Here is a 26,759-nt window from a genome sequence, read left to right as displayed (position 1 = left end):
TTTAATCACCATAAAATGTAAATGTGGAGCAGACAGAAAGGTATAAATTAGTGCAGAACATCTCAAGGGGTAAAGACAGGAGGAGCCTTATTTAATGCTAGAGAAGGCTGAATGAGAGAGAGGGAAAAAGTATAAAATTATAATAATAATAATAATAATAATAATAATTATTATTATTATTATTATTATTATTATTATTTTGCTTCTTTAGTGCACATAGATATCATATATCAACAATTCTGGCAGATATTGGTCATGGATTGGCAATACCAAATTCTACTGAATTCATTCAAGCTTTGTTTTCATCTTTCTTTTGTTTTATCACCTTCTCAAGTGTTTTCCAGCTGAGTAGGTAGTAAAATATGTATGGTGGAAACTCCAGAGAGACGAGTATGTGTTCCACCTACTACTTTTTGTTGCTGATTCAAGCCATTCAGATTTTCAAGAGCTGGGTTCTTCTTCCTTTGAGGTAGAACCAAAGAAACAAATGGTAAATCAGCTGCTGACTGCTTAAGAAATAAAGAGACAGCCCAACAGGGAAAAACGGTAATATTGCAGCAGTTATACACAAATGGCAATGCTGTTGTTATAAAATAATTTCAAGAGCATGTTGAACTTTACGTATAAAGGTACTTCAACTTTTGTTTCACTTAGTTTTGGAATTGGTTTGCAGATGTAACTATTTTCAAATTGCTTTAAATACAGTATTCTGTTTGCTTAACACTTGATGATTTTATATGAGTTTTCATATTGTAACAAGAGAAAGAAGTAACAGTAATGTGTTTCATGAAATAGAGGAAACTATAAGTAACTTTTAGAGTGTGAAAATATGTAAGCAATAAAAGCAAGAGCTTATCTTTGATGCAGAAGTATTGTAACACAGTGATCGAAAGCACGGAATCGCGTGTTCAAGCTGCAGCACAGCCCAGTGCACTCCTGTGACACCTCGTGTCCCAGGCACGGGCACACAGCGTCCCCTCTGCAGCTGCTCACCAGGAGCAGCCCCAGGGCAGGGTTGGTGCCAGGCAGGAGCATCAGCCCCTTCCAGCGGGGCTCTTCCCATGTGCCTGGATCAGGATTTCAGGTGAACTCACCCACAGGCTCTGGACTCAGCTGATCGGAGCTGGGTTTGTGTCTGGAGCAGGACTTCAGCTTTGTTGGTGGCTGGCTGAGGAACTGTGATTGCAGAGTTTTCAAGCCCTTCCTTGTCCATGTGAGTCCTGCAAAGAGCAACTCCACACCTTTTCCTGGGGCAGGACAGGGGACACGCAGGGGGCCACGTCTGTGGGTGTGGGACACGTCTGTGTCTCTGGGAGTGTGATGGCAGGAGTGGGGACACGCAGGGGGACACGTCTGTGGGTGTGGGACACGTCTGTGTCTCTGGGTGTGGGATGGCAGGACAGGGGACATGCTGGGGCCCACATCTGTGTCTCTGGTGTGGGATGGCAGGAGAGGGGACACACAGGGAGACATGTCTGTGTCTCTGGTATGCGATGGCAGGAGAGGGGACACGTCTGTGTCTCTGGTGTGGGATGGCAGGAGCGGGGACACGCAGGGGCACATGTCTGTGTCTCTGGTATGGGATGGCAGGAGTGGGGACATGCAGGGGGACACGTCTGTGGGTGTGAGACACATCCCATCTGTGTCTCTGGGTGTGTTTGCTCAGTGCTCTGGTGCGTGTGGACACAGAGGGGTCCTGGTGGCTTTGTGCAGCTTTGCCCTGGGCAGGAAAGCTGCAGGTTGTTTCCAGCTGATCCAAGTGGAGTCCCAGCAGTTCTGACCTGAATCATTCCTTTGCTGAGCTGGATGTGGAGTGAGATCTTTGTTCATTTCTCCCCGTTGTGAATGAACGCAAGTCTTGCCCGTGTATTTTTCTTGCCTTGCTGTCGTTTTGCCACAGGACAATGGATCTGTGTGAGGGGGGAACAGGGCAGGGGAAAAGGGTCAGTGCAGGAGCTGTGGGAGCTGCTGGGGTGCAGCTCTGGGGGAAAGGGACAGCAAGGGAGCAGCAAGGAAAGTGGGAAGGAGCTTTGCCCTCAGCATGCACCGAGAGCCAGAGACAGCCATGGCAGCAGGAGGGTCAGAGGAAACCACTTCTCTCAGGCTTCTGAGCCTTTCTCCATCATTGCTGGCTGGCCAGAGTCAGCTGGTTCCACTTGAGCAGCCTTCCCCTGGCAGGCTTTCCTCTGGTTTAAGCAGGAACTCCATCTGTTTCAAAAGCAGGTATTCCTATTTTATCCAAAGTGTGAAGCGAGGTTTTTGTGGAGTCCTCAGTTTGAGAGCCTCTCTAATGGGATAGATTTTGTAAAAAACTTCTTTTTTAGTAATAGATTTTTGAAATTCTTTTTCTTGACATATTTTCATCTTCCCACCTGTAAGAAAGTATGTTTTTTGTTCTTGTGCTTATCCTTCCTCATCTTTACTTCCAGAGACATAGGGATGGGATAGGAAAGAAGAAAATGAACTGATTTTTTTTTTTCACTTTCTCTTCTCATTAATTGTGATTTGAAATGCAACACACTTATTTAATGAAAATTGGTTACATTTGACCCCATTGTTCTTTAGAAAAACACAGTTTATAAAAAGCTATTAGGTTCATCATTCTGTATTTAAAAGCTTCCATGTGAAGGCATTTGATAAAGCTGTTGAATATGTTCAAAACACAACCTTTAATTTTCCCCGCAGATTAAAAAAGCAGAGCAAGTTTCGAAAATCAGCAAAGAGCAAATGCTGCTGAAACAGCATCGTCAGGTGTGGTGGCAAGAGTACAAAAGACTGAGTGAGAGCAGGTAAGGGCTGAGGCATCTGAAGGAGTGATTACTAAAAAGATGAGCAGACAGAGTTTTTGGGCTGGCATAATTGATTCAAGGGACTCTGAGAAAAAAAGCCTTTAATACCTGATCTGAGGGTGTTTTTGTGTGGGGAATGGAGGTTTGTGATCCACGTGGAGAGGGGTCTGTGACATGAAGAGCTCACCTGAGGGCAGGGAGAACAGGTGATGTCGCTCTCAGAGCTGTTCAGTTGATCTGCAGGTCTGAAGCCCGTGTCTTTGTACGAGTATCAAAAGTTTCCAGATGCTTTTTAGCTCCTTTAGAGGCTGTCTCTAGGCTGTGCATTGAGGTCACACAACAGGGGACATGAACAGTGCTCTTGTCCACTACCCTGTGTACTCAACAAGAGCTTTTGTGGCTTCTTTACCATCTTTGTTTCCAAGGCCTTCACTTCATACCTTCCCAGGCAAAGGATCTCCTTTTTAATGTAATTATTGGGGTATTTGAGGCTCATCATTCTTGCAAATGTAATGAATAAGAAATTAGGTCTTTCTGCAAAATGCATGTTCATTTCCTTCAGGCAAAAAGCAGAAGAAGAAATGAAGACTTTTCTTGATGAAGAAAGCCATAAGAGCAACTTTTTTTTTGATTTGAGGGAATTGGGTAAGAATTTTTTATTAATTTCTTAATTTCGTTTTTATAGTCAACATTATCTTGATCGTTTGTTTGGGTTTTTTAATCCCTTCTTTGAAAGGTTTAGATTTACATAGCACATGCTGTGTAACATGTTCTGTGTGTTTGAGAAAGCTTTATGTTCATACAGAGCAGAAATTGTCCAAGGAGTGGGACACTTATCAAACAAACGCTTTAGTTCCTGTCTGGCAGCTAAAGGAGGATTTGAAACTCAAGCTGTCTCAAGTGCAGCGTCACCTCTCAAAAGAATCTTGTCAGAAACCCAAGATCAATTCAGCTGAGGTGTTACAGCAGGTTGGAGCTTTAACTTTATTTTTACAATTTGCTATCACCATATTTTTAGCATTTTCATTTATTTTTTTGTTAAACTTTGAGACTATAACTCACATGCAGAGTGGGCCATTAACCCCCCTTCTTATCATGGTGTAAATCTGCTCGCCAAAGTCTGTAAAGCCGTAGCTGTGTAGGGCTGGAAATCTGACTCTGTTTCTAAATAGGAGTTTTCATATTGTAGCAAGAGAAAGAGTAACAGTAACATGTTTCATGAAATAGATCAAATTTTTGAAGAATCAACAGAAGGCAGTTTTGGAAGATCTCATCCTTGAAAGTCTGGCTTTGGAAAGAGAGCTCGAAGAGTACAAAGAAAATGTAAGCTTTTCCTTTCGAGTTCAAGTAGAAGTTGATTGAGGGGGTAAATACGATGCAGAGCAGTGCCCTGAGCAGCATTTCTTCATTGCAGGCATTGGAGCACTCTTCTGAAGAGAAAAATGGGCTATTCCTTGAAGTTCCTCCCGAGCTGGTGTCTCTGGAGTGCCCCTTCCCTGACCTGCAGGCCTTGGTGATGGAGCAGTACCAGGAGCTCGCCAGGGGCTACGGGGCCAAGCTCCAGGAGGTGGATCAGCAGCTGGAGGCTCTGTCCAGGTACTGCCACACCTGTGTGGGTCTGTGCAGGGCTGAGCTGTGTGCCTGGGGTGTGCTCTGGGTGCTCTGGGGAGGCTCTGTGCGGGGATGAGCTGTGTGCTCTGGGTGCTCTGGGGAGGCTCTGTGCAGGGATGGGATGAGCTCTGTACCTGGGGTGTGCTCTGGGTGCTGTGGGGAGGCTCTGTGCAAGCAGGGATGAGCTGTGTACCTGGTGTGTGCTGTGGGTGCTCTGGGGAGGCTCTGTGCAGGGATGGGATGAGCTGTGTGCCTGGGGTGCGCTCTGGGGAGGCTCTGTGCAGGGATGAGCTGTGTGCTCTGGGTGCTGTGGGTGGCTGTGTGAGCCACACTCGGTGTGGCTCTGCTCTGTGCAAGCAGGGGAGGCACTGCCCAGCCCTGGCTCGGGCAGTCGGTGCTCTCACAGCTGCAGTGAAGGCAGCCCTTGCAAGAGTTATCAGCTGAAATAACAAGCAATGTGTTTGGTGGATTAAGGAACCAACAATCTGGTGTGCATCAAATGTCCTTTGCATATGCTCTTGCAGGAATGGAAATTGCTCCTTCTCTATGGTAATTACACTAGCAAGATTATGACAGGGAAGTACAGTCTTTTTCCAAGACACACCTCCAGTGCTTTTATCTGTCAAGCAGGTAAAAAGGTCCAATCTTATCACAAATTTTGGATCACTACAATAATTGTCATCACAAAGAAATATAAAAGATGTATATTGCTCTGATTCAGATAACCAAAAGGAGGAGAGATTTTTCTGTAAATGAAAATGTTTATTGAAAGAGCAGTATTCATAATGATCTAGAAATGTAATAAACCTGTGTATTAATAATATAAAGCTTAGCCTTTCTGCTGAGGCTGTCTAGAGGCCAGGAGGCCCTGAGTTGCAGACATTGCATGGCCTTTGTTTTTGCCATCCCTGATATTCCTTTGGATGGCTTCAGGTTGTCAAAAGACTAAGCAGGGGTTGGCCAATGGAATGGTGTGAAGCCTGGGCAGGAGAAACCGGGGAGAACAGGAAGCTCCCTGAATTTCTTTGGTAAAACAATCACATGTTGCTTCCAAATCGGATTTCTGTGTACACATACAGTGCAGTGTTTGTTCTGTCCTTGCTGCTGAATGAGTCTGATGTGCTGAAACAGGCTGAAGATGCTGGCTGCCATAGAAAGGGTTGTTATGATCTACTTATCCTTTGTACAGATTGTACAAATATTCTGTGTGTTCTTCTTGTGGTACCTGAGACATAGATGTTATTACTGGAGCATCCTAGCAGTTAGAACATGATACTTACTGAAAATTGTTTTGATTTATGGAGCCACAAATGGCAAATTTAAGCAGTTATTTTGCTGCTCTCTCTGATATTTTGTTATAGTTTATCTTAAGAAGTTTTAACAACCTCATTGAGAAAATCTGTGGTAAATGCTAAATCAGTAAATATATATGAAGTCTTCCTAGCAGTTTTAATCAAAGCTGCGTCAAAGTTTATGATCAACACAATTTTGGTGAAAATTCATAAATTAAAATCCTCGACTCACACCACATGTGTGCTACTGAACAATAGACAGATGTAAATATAGACAACAAAATTTCTGAAAATGGTTGAAAAATCTGCAGTAGTATTTTCAGTGATCATAGGCCAGGTGTGAGTTCAGGTCTGGAGCTAGCTAATTTTGCACCAATAATTAAATAATATTGGGACTTAAAGATAAAATGCCATATTTGCAATGGAAAGAAAATCAGTGGTAGCCTGAACCCATGTGCAGTGGCACTTGGAAGGAAGGAGGGTGTGATCTCAAGATGAGGAAAGCGCAGTGGATGGAGCTGGGGGACATGCTGGTGAGAGGCTGCAGGGACACAGACCCAGTTTGGGCCAGTCCTGAGAACTGAAATGGAGAGAATCATAAATGCACCACCAGCAATTGTCTCAGGCTTTCGATTTAAAACGAGACCTTGGGGACTTTTGTTTGCCTTCTGGTCTCCACATTTTTAATGTATTGCTTATTTATGTTCAAGTGATTTCATCCACAAAAGGATTAAAAATGAGTTTTCAATTTTAAAAAAAGAAAGACTTTGTTCTTATAGCATTACTTGCTTCCATGGTATGGGTTTGTAAAACTCAAGTCACTTCTTACATTTATATTGGCTAATTTGCATGGAGATATCCTATGAGTTTGCAAAGATGCAGCCTTGTGATTGAAGCATTCCATAATTCATCATGCTAACTGTGACCCAACTGGCACAGATAGTGCTGTCAGAAATGGAGTGACAGGCCCTCGACCTTGGTGTGCATCCCCTGTGCTCTCCCGGTTAATGCAGCCTTAACAAAGCCTTTGCAGTTCCTGTAACTGCTCTGTACCCAGAGACCACACATCCTCCTGCAATACATTCTTTTCTTATTTTTGTGATTTGAGAAGTTGCTCAGTAGCACATGATTCTCTGATAACACAATAGCTTGGTCACTTCAGCTGGGTCACTTGGCCACTCCACTTCCTCTGTCCTCATATGTTGATTGTACAGTAAAGAAACCTTCAGTTAATACTACTCTGGCATTGCACATCCCATTTTTTTGACACTTCAGACTATTTGGAAAATGTACCTAAAGTGTTCAAAACAGCAATTTTAGAATAAGATAATGTTCTGGTCTGGTCTATTCTGTGTGATTTTCATTCACACTAGAATGCACATCGCAGTAGTCATTGCTTTTAGAAATGGAAGAAGAGCTTGGGTTTGTTTTCAAGCCTTATACAGGATTACAATATTTTATAATCTAATTTATTTTTTTTTATGTTGCTGAAACACAAATTTTTGTGCTTGGGAAATACCCAGGTTGTGAGCTATCCCACAAATTGTGGGCTTGGACTGATGCATGTTAGAATGATTCTCTAAGCACTGTTATATTTTTTCCACAATTTCCGAGGGTGTCTGAATTATTTAAATGACTGAAGGATGAATGGAGCGTTGCAGACTCAGCGCTGGATCCTGTGCAGCATCCTTTCAAAGGAATGGGAGGGCAGGACAGCGTGGAGCAGATTCAGGGTGGATTCCTCTTCCAGGCCCCTGCCAGGCTGGTTGTGCTGCAATGGGCAGTGCCTCTGGTGACAGCAGGGGCTGGGCTTCTCACCTGGTGGCACTGTGTGTGTGTGGTGGCATTGTGGCACTCTGTCACGGTGGCACTGCGTGGTGGCATTGTGGCTCTCTGTCAGGGTGGCACTGTGAGGTGGCATGGTGGCATTGTGGCCCTCTGTCACAGTGGCATTCTGGCACTGTGTGTGTCAGGGTGGCACAGTGGCATTGTGTGTGTGTCATGGTGGCATTGTGGCACTCTTGTCAGGGTGGTACTGTGTGGTGTCAAGGTGGCACTCTGTCACGGTGGCAGTGTAAAGGTGGCACTGTGTGGTGGCTTTGTGGCACTCTGTCACAGTGGCACAGTGGCACTGTGTGGTGTCACGGTGGCCCTGTGTGTGTGTGTGTGTTACGGTGGCACTGTCACGGTGACACTGTGTGGTGGCTTTGTGGCACTCTGTCACGGTGGCACAGTGGCACTCTGTGGTGTCATGGTGGCCCTGTGTGTGTGTCATGGTGGCACAGTGGCACTGTGTGGTGTCATGGTGGCCCTGTGTGTGTGGCACAGTGGCACTGTGTGGTGTCACGGTGGCCCTGTGTGTGTGTCACGGTGGCACAGTGGCACTGTGTGGTGTCATGGTGGCCCTGTGTGTGTGGCACAGTGGCACTGTGTGGTGTCACGGTGGCCCTGTGTGTGTGTCACGGTGGCACAGTGGCACTGTGTGGTGTCATGGTGGCCCTGTGTGTGTGGCACAGTGGCACTGTGTGGTGTCACGGTGGCCCTGTGTGTGCCCACCGATGGCCCCGGTGCCGGTCCCCGGTGCCGCAGCGAGGGATCTGCGGGATTGCAGCGGGGAGAGGGAGCTTCCCCTGGAGCTGTTTGTATCCCTTGGAGTGTGTAAAGCCAGGGATTAGTGCTGGGTAAATCTGTTCCAAAGGAAGCAGCTGCCTCGGGGCTGTGCGGGTGAGACAATTGCTGTGTTTCAGCTCTGAAACAAAATAGAGATTGTGCTGTGCGCTGGTACAATGCTGCATACAAGAAAACCAAGCTCTACATTTAAAATTTGGGTCAGGCATTCAGCCTGGCAAATGTTTGTCAATATCTTGACAGTGCAGAAACTTGATAATACCTTAAATATTCATGTCAAATGTGTTGGCACTTTTCAGACTTGTTTGAGATGAGATATTCCTTTCTGGAATTTTACAGAAGTGTAAGTGAGGTGACATCTCAGATTCACTCAGCAGGATATGTTGAAATTCTCCATGTGTTTGGTGGCTATGAATATGCTGGGCTGGGTCATGCTGTTTTGGGTTTTTTGGTTGGCTGGGTTTTTTTTCACTATTTTTCTATCAGCAGCTGACAGAATCTCAGCACAGCTGACAAATTTTGGCACAGCTGACAAACCGAGGCATTGGCAGTCAGTTTGTCCCTACTTACAATAAACTACTTGTAGCTCTCTCTCCAGCTGATTGCTCCCCAAAGGATCTCCCACAAAAACTTCTCCTTGTTCTGAGCAGTGCAGAGGTTTGTGGTTAGCTGGTCATTGGAATCTATATAGAATATAAATGAGCAGGATATAAATGAGGAGGAGCTGCCCAGGGACTGGGGCTGCTCCCTGCTCTTGAGTGATCCCTGACCAGGGGTATCTCACCCTGCCTCACTCCTCCTCTCTGCAGGCAGATCTCTGTTCACCAACCCACATGGTCAGAAATATCCAAAGTAAAACGTTTCAAAGCAGAATCTCAGCTCTTAGAACTGTCTGCCTACTGTCACTGAAGCGGCGTGTTCAGGTGTCGCCTCATACTGAGGTGTGTCAGGACTCACAGAGGAGGATTGCTGATTTATTTAATGGTAGATCATGGACTCTAGCTTAATGTTATTTATGTGTGAGGTTTCTCACAAAAATCCCCTTTTTGAAGCACCTGTTCTTTCTGCCTGCATAAGGATAAGGCTGTTCCAACCCCTCACTGGATGCAGTGCTATGGAATACTGGGACAGGGCTGCTGGCCTGGGGAGTCCAGGAGCTGCAGCAGCTGGAGGCAGCAGGAATTTGGGGGGTGGGTAGAGTCTCATGATTGCCTTCTTTTAATTATCCCTGGGCTCTTAGTCACTTCTGAAACCAGGTCACTGGGCTAGAGAGACCTTTTGGTCTGACTCAGTGTTGCTGCTTGGATGTTAATGCTGACAATGACAGCCTGACATTAATCCCTTCAGGGCCAAGAGTTCAGATTGAGGCTAAAAATCTGCATCCCAGCCTGTGGTATTCTTTCAGATGGATGTTACTTCTTCCTGCTCTCATTTTCTGAGACAGAGGCATGCAAGCTGATTACTATAGATCCTACTCTAAAAATGGTGACTCCTATGCCTTGCTGATGAATTTATGGCTGTTAGGAGATTGGTGAACTAGATCCTCACTTAGCTGTGTGCAAGGATTGTCACTTCATTCATTCCCTTTTGATCATTTATTTAGTGCTCAGTGGTGGAGTCTGATCATCTTGTTCTTTTTACACTGTATTTTCCCTGTGGGGTCACTGATTATCCAATTATGTGGCACATTTGAGAAACACAGTGACATTCCCCAGTAAAAAGCCAGATTAGAAACAGAACAATTCACTGAAATGATGACACCGTGTCATATCAGCAAAGCAATGTGTGTTTGCTTTATTTCATTAATCTGATGTTGTCACCTCTAACCCAGCTCCAGTTTACAGCACCAGGACTGTGAGTCCACTTGAGGCTGGGCTGTCCAGAACCCAACTCCTCCTTTTCAGTGGTTAATTTAGACTGGGATGAACTGTTTTGTATTCCTATAGGAACAGTGACTGGAAGGAAGAAGATCAGTGGGTTTTCCAGACTGTTATCAATCAGTACCCAAGCGATCTTCAGAGGAGGAGGACTTTGTACCTGGATATGCTGCAGAGGTATCTTCCCCACAAATCCAGGCAGGAGCTGGTCAGTGCTGGTTTACCTATTCATTCAAATATACAAATTCTTAAATTATGTCGTGAACGGTTGTATTAAAGAATGTATGTTTATTACATTTTTTTCATTTTAAAATTTCTTAATGATAAATCTTATTGTGCACAGTAAAGAAGAAACATCCCTGGTTTTAAAATGCAGGAATTTTTAAACCTATAATCTCTTCAAAACAGCTCCTGGGCAGATTTTTTAGTTCCACATAGTCTTACAGCCAAACTCACAAAAATAATTTGTTAGCATTGTTTCTGCCGTACAGTTTTATAGCTGTGCTATGCCACTGCTTCTCTTGGTGTTTTTATTTTTTGTGAGGATGTACAGCCTTGTTGCACTGTCTTGGAATAGTTATTTTAATTGTTCTGTGGCACATATATATCAGGAAGAGTAGAAAGTTATCTCCCACTCTAAGGGAGAGGCTATTTTTGTATACATAATGCTTTCAAATTGATTGCTGATTCCTCTTGCACTCCACAGTGAATAAGCACATAGCAGCTAATTGAGAAACCCATTTTGAGGCCAGAACACTTCAGGATGTCATAAGGAAAGTAGGAGGCTTTTCTTATCTGTGTCTGTATTTTTAGACCATCTACCTCCTTGTGTTTGAGGAATGTCTAGTGCAAAGGAATGACAGTGAAGTGATACTGCTAATTAGCCAGAGTTTGACTAAAAATGAAGTTCTTGTGGATTTCAGAAATTTTGCCCTGGACTGAACAGGGCTGAATAGTCATGGTCTTTGGACAATGCAGGTGTGTTGTAAGCACAGACACCATTAAAGGGTCTCCCTACACCTTGGAAGGTTCATCTAAAATTTAAAAACCTAATTCTTCCTTGAGCTGATGTGTCTTGGTGTGTGTATTAGCAGGATGACTATGGAAATGTTAAACCACTGCTCTGGGAACATGTTTGTGTCACACTGGAGCAGCAGCCTAGAGCCTTCCTCACCTCCTTCCCCCGTGCAGAGCGGTCGGGGTCAGGCACTCAGAGGCTGATCCCAGAGCAGATCCTGGCAGAGCTCTGTGTTTGGAGGAGCAGACTCCAGCCCCTGCCTTGCTCAGGAGTGTCTTGGCTTCAGGAGCCTGCGAGTCTGGGGCAGCAGCCCTGGCATGGGAGCTGCTAGGGCAGAGTGCTGTGGTTTGGCCGTGGGGAAGCTCGAGGTGCAGCTTCAGCCAGCCAGGAGCTGATAGGAATATCTGTGAGTGAGTCAGCATCCCCTGCTCCCTGCCAGAGGCCTGGAATTAGCATCTGGAATGGTCCCCTAGACACCTGAGAGCAGCCAGCCATCTCTAGAATCTCATTCATCCCTATATATTTTGGGGATATAAGACAGGTTCAAGACTCTGATGCCTCATTCTATGCAGCCTTACGTGATACTGCTTCCATCAAGGCCTTGAAGAACCTTGAATATCCTCATGAACCTCACTGAATTAGGCCAAAGCAAGTGGATTTTGAATTAAACACTCCCTGTTTTTGCTAGATGATGACACTGGTGGTGGCACTGTGCTGCTTGGCCAACTAAGATCTTATTTCCAAATTTCCTGCTAGGAAAGAAATGAAGCTGATTCCCCACTGTACTGCTTTTGTACAATTGCTGTTATTGGTGTCCTGTTTCTCTGCAGATCAGAATTTGCTAGGAAAAGCCTCATCTTGCTGGAAGTGCTCAATATCTCTGGAGATATATGGAAGGACCTGCTTATATATGATGTCCTTGAGGGCAGGGAGGGACTGTTGCATTTCATTTACTCCCTTGCAAGAGAGCAGCTGAACAGAGAGCAGTGGGGCAGGAGGATGCTGTGGTGCTGGAGGGTGTCACTGCCCAGGGCACCAGGACACGGTGACATCCCTGGCACAGTGCCTGGGCCTGCGCTGCGGATCCCGTGGGAATACTGGGGATACAAGACCTAAATCAGTTACAGCCAGGTTTGCAAAAACGTCTAGAATTATAATTTTATTAGCAAATGGTTTTCAAGCCTTTCTGAAATGCCCTCCTCTTTCAGGTTGCTCACGAGAAGGCTCGGGATCATTACCAGTGCGTCAGGAGCCAGCGCAGAGCCTTGCTGTCAGCCTGGGCCCAGCTTAGGAGAGCCTTTGTCCTTAGGGCAGGGGCTGCTGCTGCTGAAGCTGCTGCTGCTCATGAGGCAGAGGTGGTGCTGGCTGATTCCAGGCAAAAGCAACTGGAGATCTGTGCTGATCTGAAAGCAAAGGTACGTTTGGTAATAAATCCATCACCAGATCTGTACCTAACAGATGCATTCAAAATGAAGTTTTTTACATTAGCACAACTCTCTTTCCAGGTAAATAATGGATATCTGTCCTTCTGGGGTTTTTTTAAGAATGCTTTTTAAGACATGAAACAATGGATCCCATAACTTGTTTGGCCTTGTTATAGAAGGTTCACAATATTCTGATTTACTGTGGTAAGAGGTGAAAAAAGATAAAAATACCTGTGTAGTTTTGGTAGGTGAATAGAGTAAAGTGGGAGGAGGCTGGACACAAGAGGAAGATGTTGTGATATTTATGCCTAAGGTGTTTGTAGGAGGAATCCCATTTCTGGGCATGAGACATGTTAAGATTTGTTTAAACTGCTCTCTGTGATTTTTGACTTGCACAGAAATGAACATCTGAGAGCATGCATGATGTGTTATTCTCACTTTACCAATATTCTCTCTGCTGTGCCCTCACTTTTCAGTGAAATACTAAACACTTGATTCAGGTTTCCTACGAGAAGGAAAGCATGGTAAAACCTGTTCTGTGAGGTGGGATTTTGATGTTGACACTAGTTTTTAGTTAGCAACAACACAAAAGCCCTTCTGTCTTGTGTTCTGGAGCTGTCTGGCGTAGGAAGGTTTGAATCTAAACACTTTAGGGTTAGAAACTGTCTGGGCATGACTAAGTGGGGAGTACCCTGCTCTGACTCCTGTGTCAGCCTTGCCTTGAGCCAGGGGCAGGAAGGAGTGGTTCTCTGGAGCTGAGGGGATGTTTGGTGATTTCTTACCTAGGCCTTCCTTTCTGGAATGCCTGTGTGTCTCTTACCTGCACAACCAGAGATGGAAGGGCCAATTATTCCAGAACTGTGAATCTGAGCCACTTTTTTTCCTTTGTTTCTTTTACTTTTCTTCTGCACAAGAAGTAACAAGCTGGTTTTGGAGTACTTTGTTGTCTCCATGTAAGATTCTCACAGGTGCACTGACATTGTCTGAAAGATTTTTGGATTCTGACCTCCTGTTTCCAGGAACTGTTTGAAACTTAAACCTATTAGACCTACACTTTTCAAGGGTGATTTCAAAGGAATCTTCGTTAAAATGTTGAACATTTGAACAAAACCAACTCACCTGTTTCCCAGAAAAGAGGAATGAAAAAGGAACATTTCTTTCATTAAAGGAGGATATTATTGTGACCTTGTTTTGATCAGCTCCACAACTGAAAGGGCTGCAGGGCGGAAGCTGAGCTTGGGCACAGAGCTCACTCATTTTCAGAGAAATGATTCTCCATGTATCCATGGGGTCAGTTTTGGTTTGATGGGGATATGCATTTGAAAACTCATAGTTTGCCCAGTTATAGTTCATTTTACAGACTTGTTTTTCTGCACTTCTGAACTTTACAACTACAGAGTGCTGGACATGGAAAGCAGCTGCTGGCAGGTAAATGGGAACTCAGTCCAGTACCAATTCACACAGGTAAAACCCATCCTGAAAGAGATCCATAAGGTGGGTAAAAAGTGAGTCTATCTCTGAGGGAAAGAGTGTGGAACTGGAAATCAGGGATCACACAGGTAAAACCCATCCTGAAAGAGATCCATAAGGTGGGTAAAAGGTGAGTCTACCTCTGAGGGAAAGAGTGTGGAACTGGAAATCAGGAATAAGGGCTGTTTTTTTAACTATTCTATTATTATTATTTTTTAACTATTCTATTATTATTATTAACTATTATTAACTACCTTTTCTTTTTAACTATTGATTGACTTAACACTTTGCACTTTGGGAAGTTCCACGTCAGGAAACCTTGCTTGTCTCCCCTCGCTGGGGGCAGTGCAGCTGCTGTAATGATTTACCTGTGTGCAAACCCTGGTGTGCTCGGGAGGAGGCTGTATATGACAGGGACAGGGACCTCCTCCAGTGCAGCAGCAGCTTGCAGAGAGCCACAGCTTTTCTGCTGAGCCCATCTGTGCAAGGAAGTGATGGCACACACGGAAAGGGATGTAATATCTGACAGGCTGTGCACTGGTTTAGTTACTGCAATAACCACACAATACCACCCAGCTTTTGTACAGTTCTCTTCCTCTGGCAACAACAAACCAAAGGGGCAGCAGACTGACTAAAGAGTACATGATTTAAAGCTGTTTTAAATGCACTAGAAGCACCTATGCCACTAGTAAGACTCTAGACAGGGAGGGATAATTAAAAAATAAAGCAGCAGAGAAGTTGAATTAATATTTATAGCAGTTTTTACTTGGGGAAAGGACTTTCAAATTTTTCTTCCATGTTCCATCTCACGGAAGATCAATGTGTGTCCTTAACAGAAATCATAGTCCCTAAGGAGGAAGTTTGGAACAACTGAAGAAGCTCAGGTGAAGTAAATCACAAGGGCCATATGGTAGCCCTCTGAAGGAAATAAAATGTGAAATGGACAATGCTGGGGAGGTTACACTGTACATTGTTAAAGAGTAAATGTGCCTAGTACATTTCTTTGTTTTTCATGGGAAAACAAACCCTGAGGGGCCACACTTTGAGTGATCAAGAGTCACTCAGATCTTTGAGCTGCGGGAATCTGATCCCCCAGGGTTCTGGAGCAGACACTGTGTAAAACAAATTTGATCTCTGTAAAATTACTTTTCCTAAACAACACAGAGAAGCAAATTTTTCCACGTTGCAAGGCAGGTAAGGCACGAAGTGAGGAGTGATCTTTCCAGAGGATTCGGAGGTGCTGCCTCACAGCTGGGGTTTGAAGTACTTGCTGTATTACACCACAAATTCAGTTGAGGTGTCTGCATGCATTCCAACCATTATTTTTCTATTGAATCTATGTTAAAATATTTGTAATCTGGTAGTTTCCATCTTCGTAGGAAATGATTTTAAAAGAAGACTAGAGGGAAGACCAACAGCAGCAGACCTTAGGGCAGTTGGATCCCCTGTGTGTGCTGCTTAGGGGGGGCTTTTTCTTCCTCAGCACAAACCTGTGTGCCTGCTTGCCTTTAAATCTTTTCCTTGTTTTGTGCTCCAGGATTAATCCCCATTCCAATGCTAAAATCTCTTGCAACACATTGTGAAGTTTGGGAGAGCAGCTCTTGTATTTCTTATCCTGGAAGAAGCTAAGATAAATTAATTTCAAAAAGAAAAGCATTAGGTGGAATTAACAGGGGTATTGCAAATTGTATAAAATCTTGCAGATTGCTTTCCTTCTCCTTTCCTGTATTGTAAGAAAGGATGTGACAGTAAACTTATGAAAAAAAAAATCATCCCTATTCAGCATGTAGTCAAGTCACTGGTTTAAATGCTGTGACTATCAGAGGAGATCAACATTGAAGTATTACAACTGAATGTTAAAAAAATCCAGAGGTATCAGATCCAGGGCTTTGACTATAATCTGATCATTTTGAAGGAATTTTTTTAAAGAATAAATATTTGAATAGTAAGGCACTTAAAAGCATGGTTTTCTTTTTCAGAAGTGTTGTCTATTCACCCCTGAGTTGACCCATTCATTTGTTGGACATAAAAATTACAAGGAAGTTATAATAACCTAAATTTTAAATATAGCTACTCATGTTTGTGGTGAACTGAAGAGCTGTAGGATGCTACAGTATTTCTCCAAAATGTATGTGAGCAAGTGTCTAAGACTCTAACACTCAAAGATGAGCCAGCTCTGACTCAGTAATAAGTTTTCAATCCAGCCCTAATAAACCTGGATTTAATAGTCTGAGGTCAGCACAGCACTGACCCAGTTGTGTCTTTTGGGTCAGACCAAGCTCGTGCACAGTACATGTGAAGCGCTTGCAGAGGCTGTCTCTGCACATTTGCCTTGCTTGCCCTTCCACCAGTCTTTCCCCCCTGTTTTCCTGTCCCTGTGTTCCATCACATGATGTTGTTATTCCTGATCTGTCTCCTGTTAATCTCCTCCCACTGTGTTTCTGATGTTTGCCTGTGGCTGCCCTGGGCAGGACTGGGTGCCCACAGAGCCCTGTGCTCCTGGGAAGCTGCTGAGGGCAGTTTGCAAAGCTCCAGGTGTGTTCCTTTGGATTCCTCCAAGGACGCCGTCACAGCTTCGTGCCTGATCCCCTGGGCTTGAATTGAGGCTTTTGGGAGCAGGGGCTGCAGGGTCCTGCATGGGAGGAGACCATGGACTGTTGTGAGAGCTCTGAGATCCATTGAAACAACCCAAACTACAGCAGCCCAGAACCTCAGCTGCTCAGAGGAGCACGCAGGGCCTCAGCCTGGACATAACCCGCTCAGCTCCCTGTGTGCTGGTGAGAGCTGGGCTATGTTTGAGACAAGCACTTCTCTCTCAAATCTAGCTGGAATTGGCCAGTGACACCTACAGTTGCTTGGGGATGGATTACTAGACAAGCAGACAGCTCTTGCCCACAGTGTTTTCTTAGAATGATCTTCATCAGTGAGCAAAGTGGCACCTTGGGCAAGCAAAGCTGCACCAAAATTTTGCAGTTGTAAAGGATCAAAGGAGCTCTCATCCATATGAGAACTCAATGGGTCTGGAACTATATCTAAAGGAAGCAATTTAAATAAGTAGTTGTAAATACAAATGCAGCCTACTTAAGGTTATGCATGTGTGAATATTTAAGCCTGTATAATATTTAGACAGGCTAATAAAATGTTGACATTCCCATTGTCAAGAACAGGAAGATGTTCCCAATAATGCTGGATGAGGAAAGAGAGGAACTACAAGGACAAGCTGTGAGAAATAAACTGCTCACACACTGCCTTGAGCAAAGCTGATGTGACGTCCCCAGGGAATTGGCACTGCTCCTGTTCTGGATCCCAAGTTTTACCAGTCCTGATCCCAGCCCTTGTGACCAGTTTCCTCACTGAAACTGGTACCTGGTGTTCCTCCTCAGGTCGTGAGTGAGGGCTGTGCTCAAGTGCTTTTCTTTCATATCCCTTTTTTAGATTTAAACACTTATGTAACTGAAGACAATATTCTGTTAATGATCAAAACAGTTACTTTTAACCGCTTTTCTGGTATTTATTTTTTTAGCCTCTTAGAGATAGCCTGTGGAGCACAAGGATCGTCAAAAATCTATTAGGGATGTGAACCTCCATTGTTTTTCTAACCACAGCCAGAATGACATTATCTTCTGAGATTAGCAAACTTGTAAATGTATTATTTCTTAATTATCCTACTGCCAAATGCTCTAATGCTGCTCTAATTCTTCTCGTAGGTCTTGTGTAGGCCAGGCAGATGCAGAAATTGTTAGCTTTTACCATTTATTTTTTGTCATTCAAGACCCTGTGGAGTCGGGCTGTGGTTCCAGGTGCTGTTCAGAGGTTTTCAGGGTTGAAGAATCCCCAGTTTAGGGAGAAAGGGGCAGATTTTTAGAGCTGAAAGTTACTGGAGCCTTCAGAGCCCAGCTGTTGATACCACACGAGTTTGTTGTTGACGATGTGGATGTCTGTACCTGCTGATGCCAGAGCTTCCCCTCTACTGGGTGGTGTCAGGGCTCTGTCCAGTAACACAAAGCACGAGATCTCTGCCAGGACAGGAGAGCTGGGCTGTGCTCCCAGGGACAGGGAGCACCCCTCTCTCTGCTGAGCAGGGTGGAGACAGCCCCTCCATGGGCAGCAGGGCTCTGCATTTACTGCTCGGGGTTTGCAGTGCTGGGAGGGTAATGGAGCCCAGAGCTGTAGGCCTTGAACCACAGAGCACAGACAGCAGCACATCTCTGGGCCTCTGCCTTCTGCATCTCAATGCAACGTGAACAGCAGTGGCTCTTGCTAGGCTGGGGATATCTCATGTGGAGCCCCTGTGCAAATCTGAACTTGTCCCACCTCCTTCTGCAGCCCCTGACATACTGGCTTTTTAAAAGCTTTGTGGCAGTTCAGGAGGTTACTGGCACCTGAGGAAAGAAAAATGATATGTACCATGCTTTTAAAAAAACACTCTCTGAATTTAAAAAAAGATGGCTTTTTCATATTGTTTGGATGAACTCCCCCTGCCCTGTAATATTTCAGACTCCAGGGAACTGTTCTTAATATACACTTTAATTTTTTCCCTTTTATAAGCTCTAGTATTCACACCCTGAGGCACCCATCTCATTAGCTTTCCATTTAGGAATACACGCATACACTTCCTATTCTTATTGTATTTCCAGAAATAACACTGTTAATATTTTATATTTCAGCGTGTGGTGGCTTTGAATAGCGCAAGTCTCTTTTTATTATTATCAGATAATACAATTACACATCAGTAGCAGGTCTCCCATACATCCCAGTTTCCTTGGCAATGTCAGCTTTGTTGGGACACGATTTGCTTGTGGCTTCTAAAGCCTTGGCAAGCAAGTCCTGCCTGGAGGTGTGAAACCCGTGGGGTGCACAGAGCCCCACCCAGGGCTGGGGGGCTGCGTGTGCCCGGCTGCTGGGGCTCCTGCTCCTTGGCATCAGCTGCCAGCAGGCCCAGTGCCCCCCAATTCCCTGTCTGCCATGCCTGCCCGCACCCTGTGTGCCTGTGCCCGGCTGCTGGGGCTCCTGCTCCTTGGCATCAGCTGCCAGCAGGCCCAGTGCCCCTCAGATCCCTGTTTGCCATGCCTGCCCAAACCCTGTGTGCCTGTGCCCGGCTGCTGGGGCTCCTGCTCCTTGGCATGTGCTGCCAGCAGGCCCAGTGCCCCCCAGTGCCCTGTTTGCCATGCCTGCCCAAACCCTGTGTGCCTGTGCCCGGCTGCTGGGGCTCCTGCTCCTTGGCATGTGCTGCCAGCAGGCCCAGTGCCCCCCAGTGCCCTGTTTGCTGTGCCTGCCCACACCCTGTGTGTGTGTGCCCAGCTGCTGGGGCTCCTGCTCCTTGGCATCAGCTGCCAGCAGGCCCAGTGCCCCTCAGATCCCCTGTTTGCCATGGCTGCCCACACCCTGCGTGTGAGTCCAGTGCCGGGCAGGTCCTGGCAGGGTCATGCTCTGCCCAGAACCAGCTGCAGCAGCTCTGTCCTGCAGATGGGAATGGCTACAACATCCATCCCTTACCCTCTTCCTAGTCCTGGCACACAGGGAAGAGTTTGAGCAGGTGAACTAGAGTTTGTATTGAGAAATTGTGGGTGAATGCAAGTATATTTGAGAAAAAACACTTTTTTTCAATAAAAAGTGCACTACTTTTTAGTAGTTGTTGGATAGACATTCCATACAGTCAGTGACTTGAAAAACCCGGTTCGTTTTGTAACACAGACTTCTATGTTCCTGTTGAGTTTGTAAAATATTTAAATCCAAGGGATTTATTATCCTATTAACCCAAATTGGATTTTTGTGTTTAACTTCTATTACTTTTGAGAAAAATTGATTGAATCCTTTTCTGTGGGAGATTGGGTCTTTAACTTTTTTTTTCTTCTACATCTCCCTCCCATTTTCTTTAAAGTATTTTCTTTTTTGTGCGTGTCAGAATGGCAGGGAGTTGCTCAGGCAGGAGACACAGATCAGTATGTGCTGCTTCCATCTGAAGTATGAATGGCTGAGTTACTAAAGAGGCTGCCCTGCTGGCATTGAAAGTCACGAGTTTTCTATGTTAATCTTGTAGTGATCTCAGTTTGACCAGTTCTAGAGGAGATAAAAAGCAATGATCTTGTGTGGGGAAATAAAAAGCTTGCCAAATCTAAACAAAATCTTCTTCCTTGTTTGATGATGTGTCTATTAGGAACTGGACTGAGACCAATATCCCTACTGAAGGGCTGGTGTTGCAATCCTGCTGTTTGTTCAGCATGTGACTTCTTATGACTTAATCACCTTTTACATCTGCTTTGCTTTTTCTCTTTTTCAGAACACACTAGAAGGGCATAGCTGTAAAGTAGCCATTTCTCTAGAAACAGAATTACTTTGGACACCAACTTATTCTCTGGCTGCAGCCCTTATTTTAAAAATGTGAAGGAAAAATGTCATAGTTGACGTGGTTTAAATCCAAATTTGCGATCGAGAGGCATTTTTCCCTCTCTGTGCCTTGTGGCTTCCATCTGGAAGAACCAAGAGGTATCTCTGACTTGCCATAAATGGGATAACTCTCAATTCTATATTCAGCAAGACCCTGAGCAGAGGAGATGGTGATGACGCAGGGAGGGGAAGGAGAGGAGAGGCTAGAGCGGTTTGGGCAGTGGATCAGCGTGGTTATGTGAACATGCCCGTTTCTCAGTGTGCTCTGGGGCTGTCTTGGCTCCCAGCTGTCTCCCTCTCCTGAGCACATGTGAGCAGCTGAGGTGACTGAGCAGTGCTGTGGGCAGGCAGCCCGTGCTGGTCCCGCACAGCGCCGTGCTCATCCTTGCCAGAGCTTGTTTCCTGCTTCCCACTGCCTGCTGGGGCTCTGCCTGGCTGACCCAACAGCTGCTGGGCTTGTCCTGTGGTCCACGGGCACCTTCAATCAATAGCTTGACATGGAGCTTTGCTAGCCAATGGCAATGTGCTTGGCACTTGTAGGGTTTTTGGTGCACATGATGTGCACAGCCTAACACAGAGCTCAGCAGCCTGTGCTGGCCCCACTGGGAAACATGGAATGGTGCTTTGTGCCTCTGGCTCACTGGGACCTCCCACCTGCTTTGGACAACAGCCTGTGGGAACCGTGGCACAAATGTGGGGAGACTCATTGTGTGTTTTGTTCTTTTATGCGTGAGATTTTGTAAATACTGAATTCCTTAAAGTAGTATTTGAATCTCTAGTTGTCTCATAATCCCATTTTTCTGTTTGTGATCATGCAGCCCTGACCTGCAGCTGTTGTGTTCCTGTGATCCCACCATGAACAGGCTGGCTCTGTTCTGCTGTGGGCTTCCATGGCTAGCCAAATTTTGTGGTTCTTCTTTTTTGTGGTTCCTTCTACCATGTAGAATCTTCACTTGTGAAGTTATTTTTCTTGAAGAGACCCCCTAATTTTTTTCCCAGGGATTCTTAGAATCAGTTGTGAACAATTTGAAGAAGAAAACGAAAACTGCAAACCATAGAATAAATAAGGAAAGATGAGCAGAAGTGACTCAGAGATTAATTAAACTCTGTGAGATACCAGAAGAGTATTTAGATTGTGTCATTTTATATGGTTGAAAAAGTGGGCTAGAAAACATCAGAGTGGGATCTCAGAGGATTTTCCTTTTATGCCTTCACTTGTGACAAACAGTACTGGCTTTATCACACAGTTATTGGGAACTTTAGCTTAGAACTTGGATTCTACAAGCTTAGTATGTCTGTGTGGCACAGAGCAATCTGAGCTCTGGGTAGTCATTTCTGACACCGTTCCTCCCAGGATTTTGTGTCCTTTTGGTTCCTTGTGCACGTTTTCCTCTGTTTCCAAAGCTGAGCCTGCCCTGCTCGACCTTTGCCAGCACAGCCAGCTGCCCTGTGCTCCTGGTACCCAGCTGAGGAGCTGGATGCCACCTCTTGTGTCTGTTTATAAAAAGTCATTGCTGCTTCAAGAGGAAAGCTCACATGGTGCTGTGGTATTCTGCATTGTTCTGTCTTTAAAAGAGTTGTATCTGTAACATTAGGTGAATGGTAAATACATTATTGCTATTCAGATGTTACAGTGAAAGAACTAATTTATTACTTTAATTAGTTTCTAGTGCACTTTACATTATTGTAATATTCAATATTGAAAAAATGAACTGAAAAAAGGTGTGTATGCATTCTGTTCAGCACAGCAATTTAATAATTCACTTGGCAAAACCTCCTCTAATAATGCATGAACTGTGAAATGTACTTGAAATGCCATTTGTAATTAAAAACTTTCAGAGCCTCATGCTGGCAGTACTTGTACTGCTAAAATGAAAACAGTTTTGTGGAACAGGCAATGGGAGAGCCAGGTTTCAGTGTATTTTCAATATTAGTTTAACTACTAGGATTTTTTAATATTTAAATAAAATATTTACTGTTGACACAGTAAAATATGCCCTTCTGATTTTGAACTGATAGGAATGGAAGAATGCAATCAAGAACACATTAAATTTTTTTGGTGCAGTTTGTGGTCCCAGATGGCTGCTGTAGTGAAGCAGAATTATTGTTTGGGAGGTTTTTTGCTCTCCAGACCCGCATGATCCCTCCTCTGGAGATAAAATCACGATGAATGCAGCAGGCTTTCTTGGTGCTCTTCAATTGTGGGAACGCTGGCAGTTCAGCATCAGGTGGTCCCTCCTGGCCAGCAGAGCCCCAAAGCCAGGAGCTGCTCCCTGCAGAGCTTGCCCAGCCCTGGCGCTGTCCCAGGGCAGGAAATGCAGGTCAGGCTCTGCCCTGTCCTGTCTGACCTCGAGCCAGAGTCCAGACCCTCATTTCTAACCTGCCACCACCTGGACAGGACTGGTTTGGGAACCTCCTGCCACCTCCTGAGGGTGTGGATTCCCCTGCCTGGTGCACAAAGTGATCTGGAGCTGTCAGACTAGAACTGCTCTCTAGCACAGAGGATTTTAATGTTCAAATTGGTTTAAAAAGTGAAATATGCTGGTGTTTGAATCACCTGGTTAATGCCTAATTTTTGTTACTTCTTACACTTCACTCTACCTCTGCTCTGTTAAGAACATTTAATCCTATATGATTCAACTCTTGTTCCTGGAAAAGCCATGGCATAAGGCCAGCCTACAGAATCACAGTCACATATTATACATATTTTGCGTGTATTGCTTTTCTGGTTTTTACCAATGTTCCTTGTTTTGCTTTGTTTTGTTGGTTTTTTTTTGGTTTTTTTTTTTGGGGGGGGGGGTTCTTGGAATTATGTCCTTTTTTGTCACAATTATAAATTTTTTTTAAAGGAAATTATTCTTATTTTGCCCTAATGAAAAGGCATGGAGGGAGCAGGGACAAATCTAAACTAATTTCATGTGCTGAATACAGAAAATAATAAGTAAGTATTGTGAACAAGTATGGTACAGTGAAACTCTCCTCTGGTATCCTTGTTACCCATTTTTCTGATTGGCCTTGGGCTCATACATTTGAAAATGAAAAAGTAGATTCAGAATTGAAATTTGAAAAATGGAAAGCATGTTCTACCCCCTGAGTAAATATATGTGTTAGTAGTGATTTAGGGCAGAGTAGGGAGCATTGTAGGAGTGGAGATACCCACTGAGTTACTGGCCCATCTCTTCTGTCTGGGGAACACTAGTGTGTGATTAATGCTTTGTCAGCTTAGTGAAGTTCTGAATTTGGTGCTTGGTTGTGCTCATTTGTTTGTACATAAGCTGTCAGGAACCTAGATTGTGCCCCAGTGTTGATTTCTGACTTGGATCAAAAGGCTGTGAGGAAAGATCTGCATGGAAGCAGCGCCAGAAGGTGACCATGGCACACCACGAGGGCAGGGTGTCACACGCACCACACAGACTGCTGTCAATGAAATGGGTTAACAGGGAGGCTTGAGATCATCTCAGGACAGATTAGTGTCTGTGTCTGCTACTGCTTCAGCGTGCTTTGCTTCCTTCAGTCATTTGCCATCGTCCCAGACTCCCTGCAGGCTTTGCTCTGTTCTCCATGGGCATTTCCAGGCACTGGTTCCCCTGAAGCATCAGGGAAGTGCAGCTTTTGTTGAGACCAGTTTGTGGCCTTGCCATAATAATGGCTGCAATCAAACCAATCAAACAACCGAACAAGTCCCTGGTTAATAGATAAATGAATGTCCAGGGAAGACCTCTGGAGGATTGGGAGAGTTCTCAGGCGTGGGGGGAGCTGAGGCTGCATCATGAACTGCACCCAGTGGCATTGACCTCAGCATTGGAGAGCATTTGAAAGGAGTGGGAAGCAGGATGTAGGGAAATCCAGGCTTACAAAAAGCAATTTTTTTGTTACATAATCTGACTCTTACCTCATATCAGTTGAGAAAATCTGTGCTGTTATTACAGAAGTTTAAAGCTCCTTCAAATGCTCCTGCAGCTTATCCCAGCTCCAATCTGAGTATGCTTTTTGCAGATTTCACTTACTGTTTGCTTGTTGTCAGATTTTAAATCTTTTCTCTATATATGGTTTTGCTTCAGCCTGTTTCAAAAGCAAGGTAGAAAAGGATTGCATGTTCTTCTGACTCATTTTCAAAGCATTTCTTTTTGAGTTCATTAGCGTGGCAAGTGAAGGGTAACTGAAACAATTTAGCATTTTATTTTAGATTTTTAAACCGCTAAACTGCACGAGCAAGCTGCTGGCAAAATTGCTACACGAAGATTTCAATTTCGACAGCCCTGGTGTCACAAGTTTCAAGTGTGTGGGAAGTTTGATCCGGGTGTTGCAGCAGAGGCTGAAGGGACCTCTCCAGACCCCGAGGTCACCCCCACCCAGGCAGGGTCAGGTACAGCTGGTGACTGTGTGGAATCCAGTTTAAACAACCTCCTTGGCCAGCATGTTCACCCAGCCTCCCAGCAGGGAAGTGAGGAATGCATTGCAATTTCAGGTGTTTTAGTCTGTGCCCGTCACTGGGCACCTCTGGAAGAGCCTGGCTCTGTCCTCTTTGCACCCTCTGCATTTTCAGGTTATTTTCATGTTATCACTTTGCCTGCACCTCCATGAGAAGCCACGGCATTGTTCAATGTATTGCAAAGAAAAAAGTATAATTGTTATTTTAGCAAGAAGCAGGGCAAGCATGGCATTGTTCAGAGATGCAGCTCTCTGAGAACCTTGGACCATGGGGAGTGCTGGATTTCTAAACAGAACATTTTTTATAAGCACAAACCAGAAGAATTAATAATCTGCACACACAGCCAGTGAAATGCAGTAAAGGTGGAAAAATTATAAGCATTTTCATATTTTTGTATAAAGTGTTGTAGTGTAGAAAACCAGCTGAAAAATGGCTGCAATGCTTGCTCCTTAGAGGAAGGCAGAGTTCTGTTAGTGCTTGACAAATCCATTACAAAAGGAGCTGGCAAGCCAACAAAAAGGAGACATCATTGATCCTGTAGAAAGCATCGTGAAAAGGATGAGCACGCAACTGCTTGTGACAGCCCCGAGGTGGATGGGGCCACCCTGGCTGGACACTGCAGATGAGTCCCTGCCCATGGCCAGGAATGGGGACAAGCTGTCTCCTTTAACCAGCACAGTGTGGATGGTGTCAGGAGTGGATTTTTGGCACGCTGGGCTGGTTGGTGTGTGCCACCCCAGCAGGTTTGTTAGGAAGTGTGGCAGGCCCTGCACAGGGAGTGTGGGGAGCGTGGCCCTGTCCTGCTGTGCTGGGCAGCACTGCCTCTCTTCCCATAAAGGAGGGGAGTGTGCAGGACCCCACGGGCTCTGAGCAGGGCTCCCAGACTGGGCTGCACCACCTGTGCTGACAGAGGCGATGGCCCTGTCCCTGCAGTGAGCCCTGCGTGTGAGCAGGGAGCTGTTGCAGGAGTGCCTGTGCTAAGGGCTGCAAATGCACTCTGCCCTGTGACTCTGTCTCCATCCTTTCACAGGTTCCAAGTGCTGAACAGAGATGTGAGTTACTGAGATGGCTTTAGCAATTTTGCCCAAAACTTTTTCATATGTGATTTCATTGCATGTTGTGCTATCACTTGGGAGGTGCACATGAACATGCAGAAAGGTGGTGCTTGCTAAATGGTTGTGTTGCTGATAAGATTATAAAACTTACTTTGTAAGTAAGGGATTACATGAGTTTCTTCCCAGTCTCAGCTTGGCAGGATCAGTGTTACACAGTCTGCTGCAGGACTGTCTCTTCAACTGTTTCTTCCAGGTTCTACAGTGGAAAGCACAGCAGGAAGAAGCTGCTAAACTAGAAGCTGCTGTAGCTGCCAGAAGAAAAGAAAAGGAAGATGAGAGAGAAAGGCTGCAGAGAGAACAGGAAACCATCCGTAGAGCTCAGGATAAAGAGAAAGTATGAGAAACTTTTATGCATTTTTGCATATATTAATGTGTACCATTGCTTCTAAAATCTATAGCTGTTCTCATAGCACATGTATTCTTGTAAAGTATTATGTATTGATGTAGAGATGGGCAAATGATTAGTCAGGTCTTTCCCCTGTCCATTTCAGCTCTAAAGCTGCCTGATCTGACACACCAGTTATGTTACTCTATTGCATTTCTTACAAAAAAGCCTCAGCCAGTCAGAGTGTGTGTGTCACAGAAGAAGCACAGAGGCACGGCAGTCTGGCTGCACGGGTGTGTGCTTGGAGCAGCCCCAGGAAGTGCCAGTGCTGCAGCTGTGTGCTGCAATGCAGCAGGGAGCCCGGCAGCATGTGCGTGCAGCGCAGCACAGC

At 45.0% G+C, this 26,759-nt stretch overlaps 1 protein-coding gene across 7 annotated transcripts in view; it reads left to right on the top strand.

Annotated features, from left to right (window-relative positions):
• Positions 1 to 26,759, top strand: part of CCDC148 (coiled-coil domain containing 148) — a 48,197-nt gene that overhangs the window by 13,568 nt on the left and 7,870 nt on the right. For all 7 annotated transcript variants that reach the window (XM_071435555.1, XM_071435554.1, XM_071435549.1 and 4 more), the window contains 8 exons: positions 2,686 to 2,789; positions 3,352 to 3,434; positions 3,595 to 3,758; positions 4,017 to 4,112; positions 4,204 to 4,385; positions 10,267 to 10,405; positions 12,424 to 12,630; positions 26,237 to 26,377. In XM_071435555.1, coding sequence (XP_071291656.1) covers positions 2,728 to 2,789; positions 3,352 to 3,434; positions 3,595 to 3,758; positions 4,017 to 4,112; positions 4,204 to 4,385; positions 10,267 to 10,405; positions 12,424 to 12,630; positions 26,237 to 26,377 — 1,074 coding nt within the window. In that variant the 5' untranslated portion in view covers positions 2,686 to 2,727. The remainder of the gene's footprint in view (positions 1 to 2,685; positions 2,790 to 3,351; positions 3,435 to 3,594; positions 3,759 to 4,016; positions 4,113 to 4,203; positions 4,386 to 10,266; positions 10,406 to 12,423; positions 12,631 to 26,236; positions 26,378 to 26,759) is intronic.

This window comes from Agelaius tricolor, unplaced genomic scaffold (assembly GCF_023055355.1).
Source record: "Agelaius tricolor isolate 1412-34295 unplaced genomic scaffold, bAgeTri1.0.p SCAF_10, whole genome shotgun sequence".
NCBI classification, from domain to species: Eukaryota; Metazoa; Chordata; class Aves; order Passeriformes; family Icteridae; genus Agelaius; species Agelaius tricolor.
Note: the sequence above shows the minus strand (reverse complement) of the source record. Positions and strands in the feature narration are given on the sequence as shown.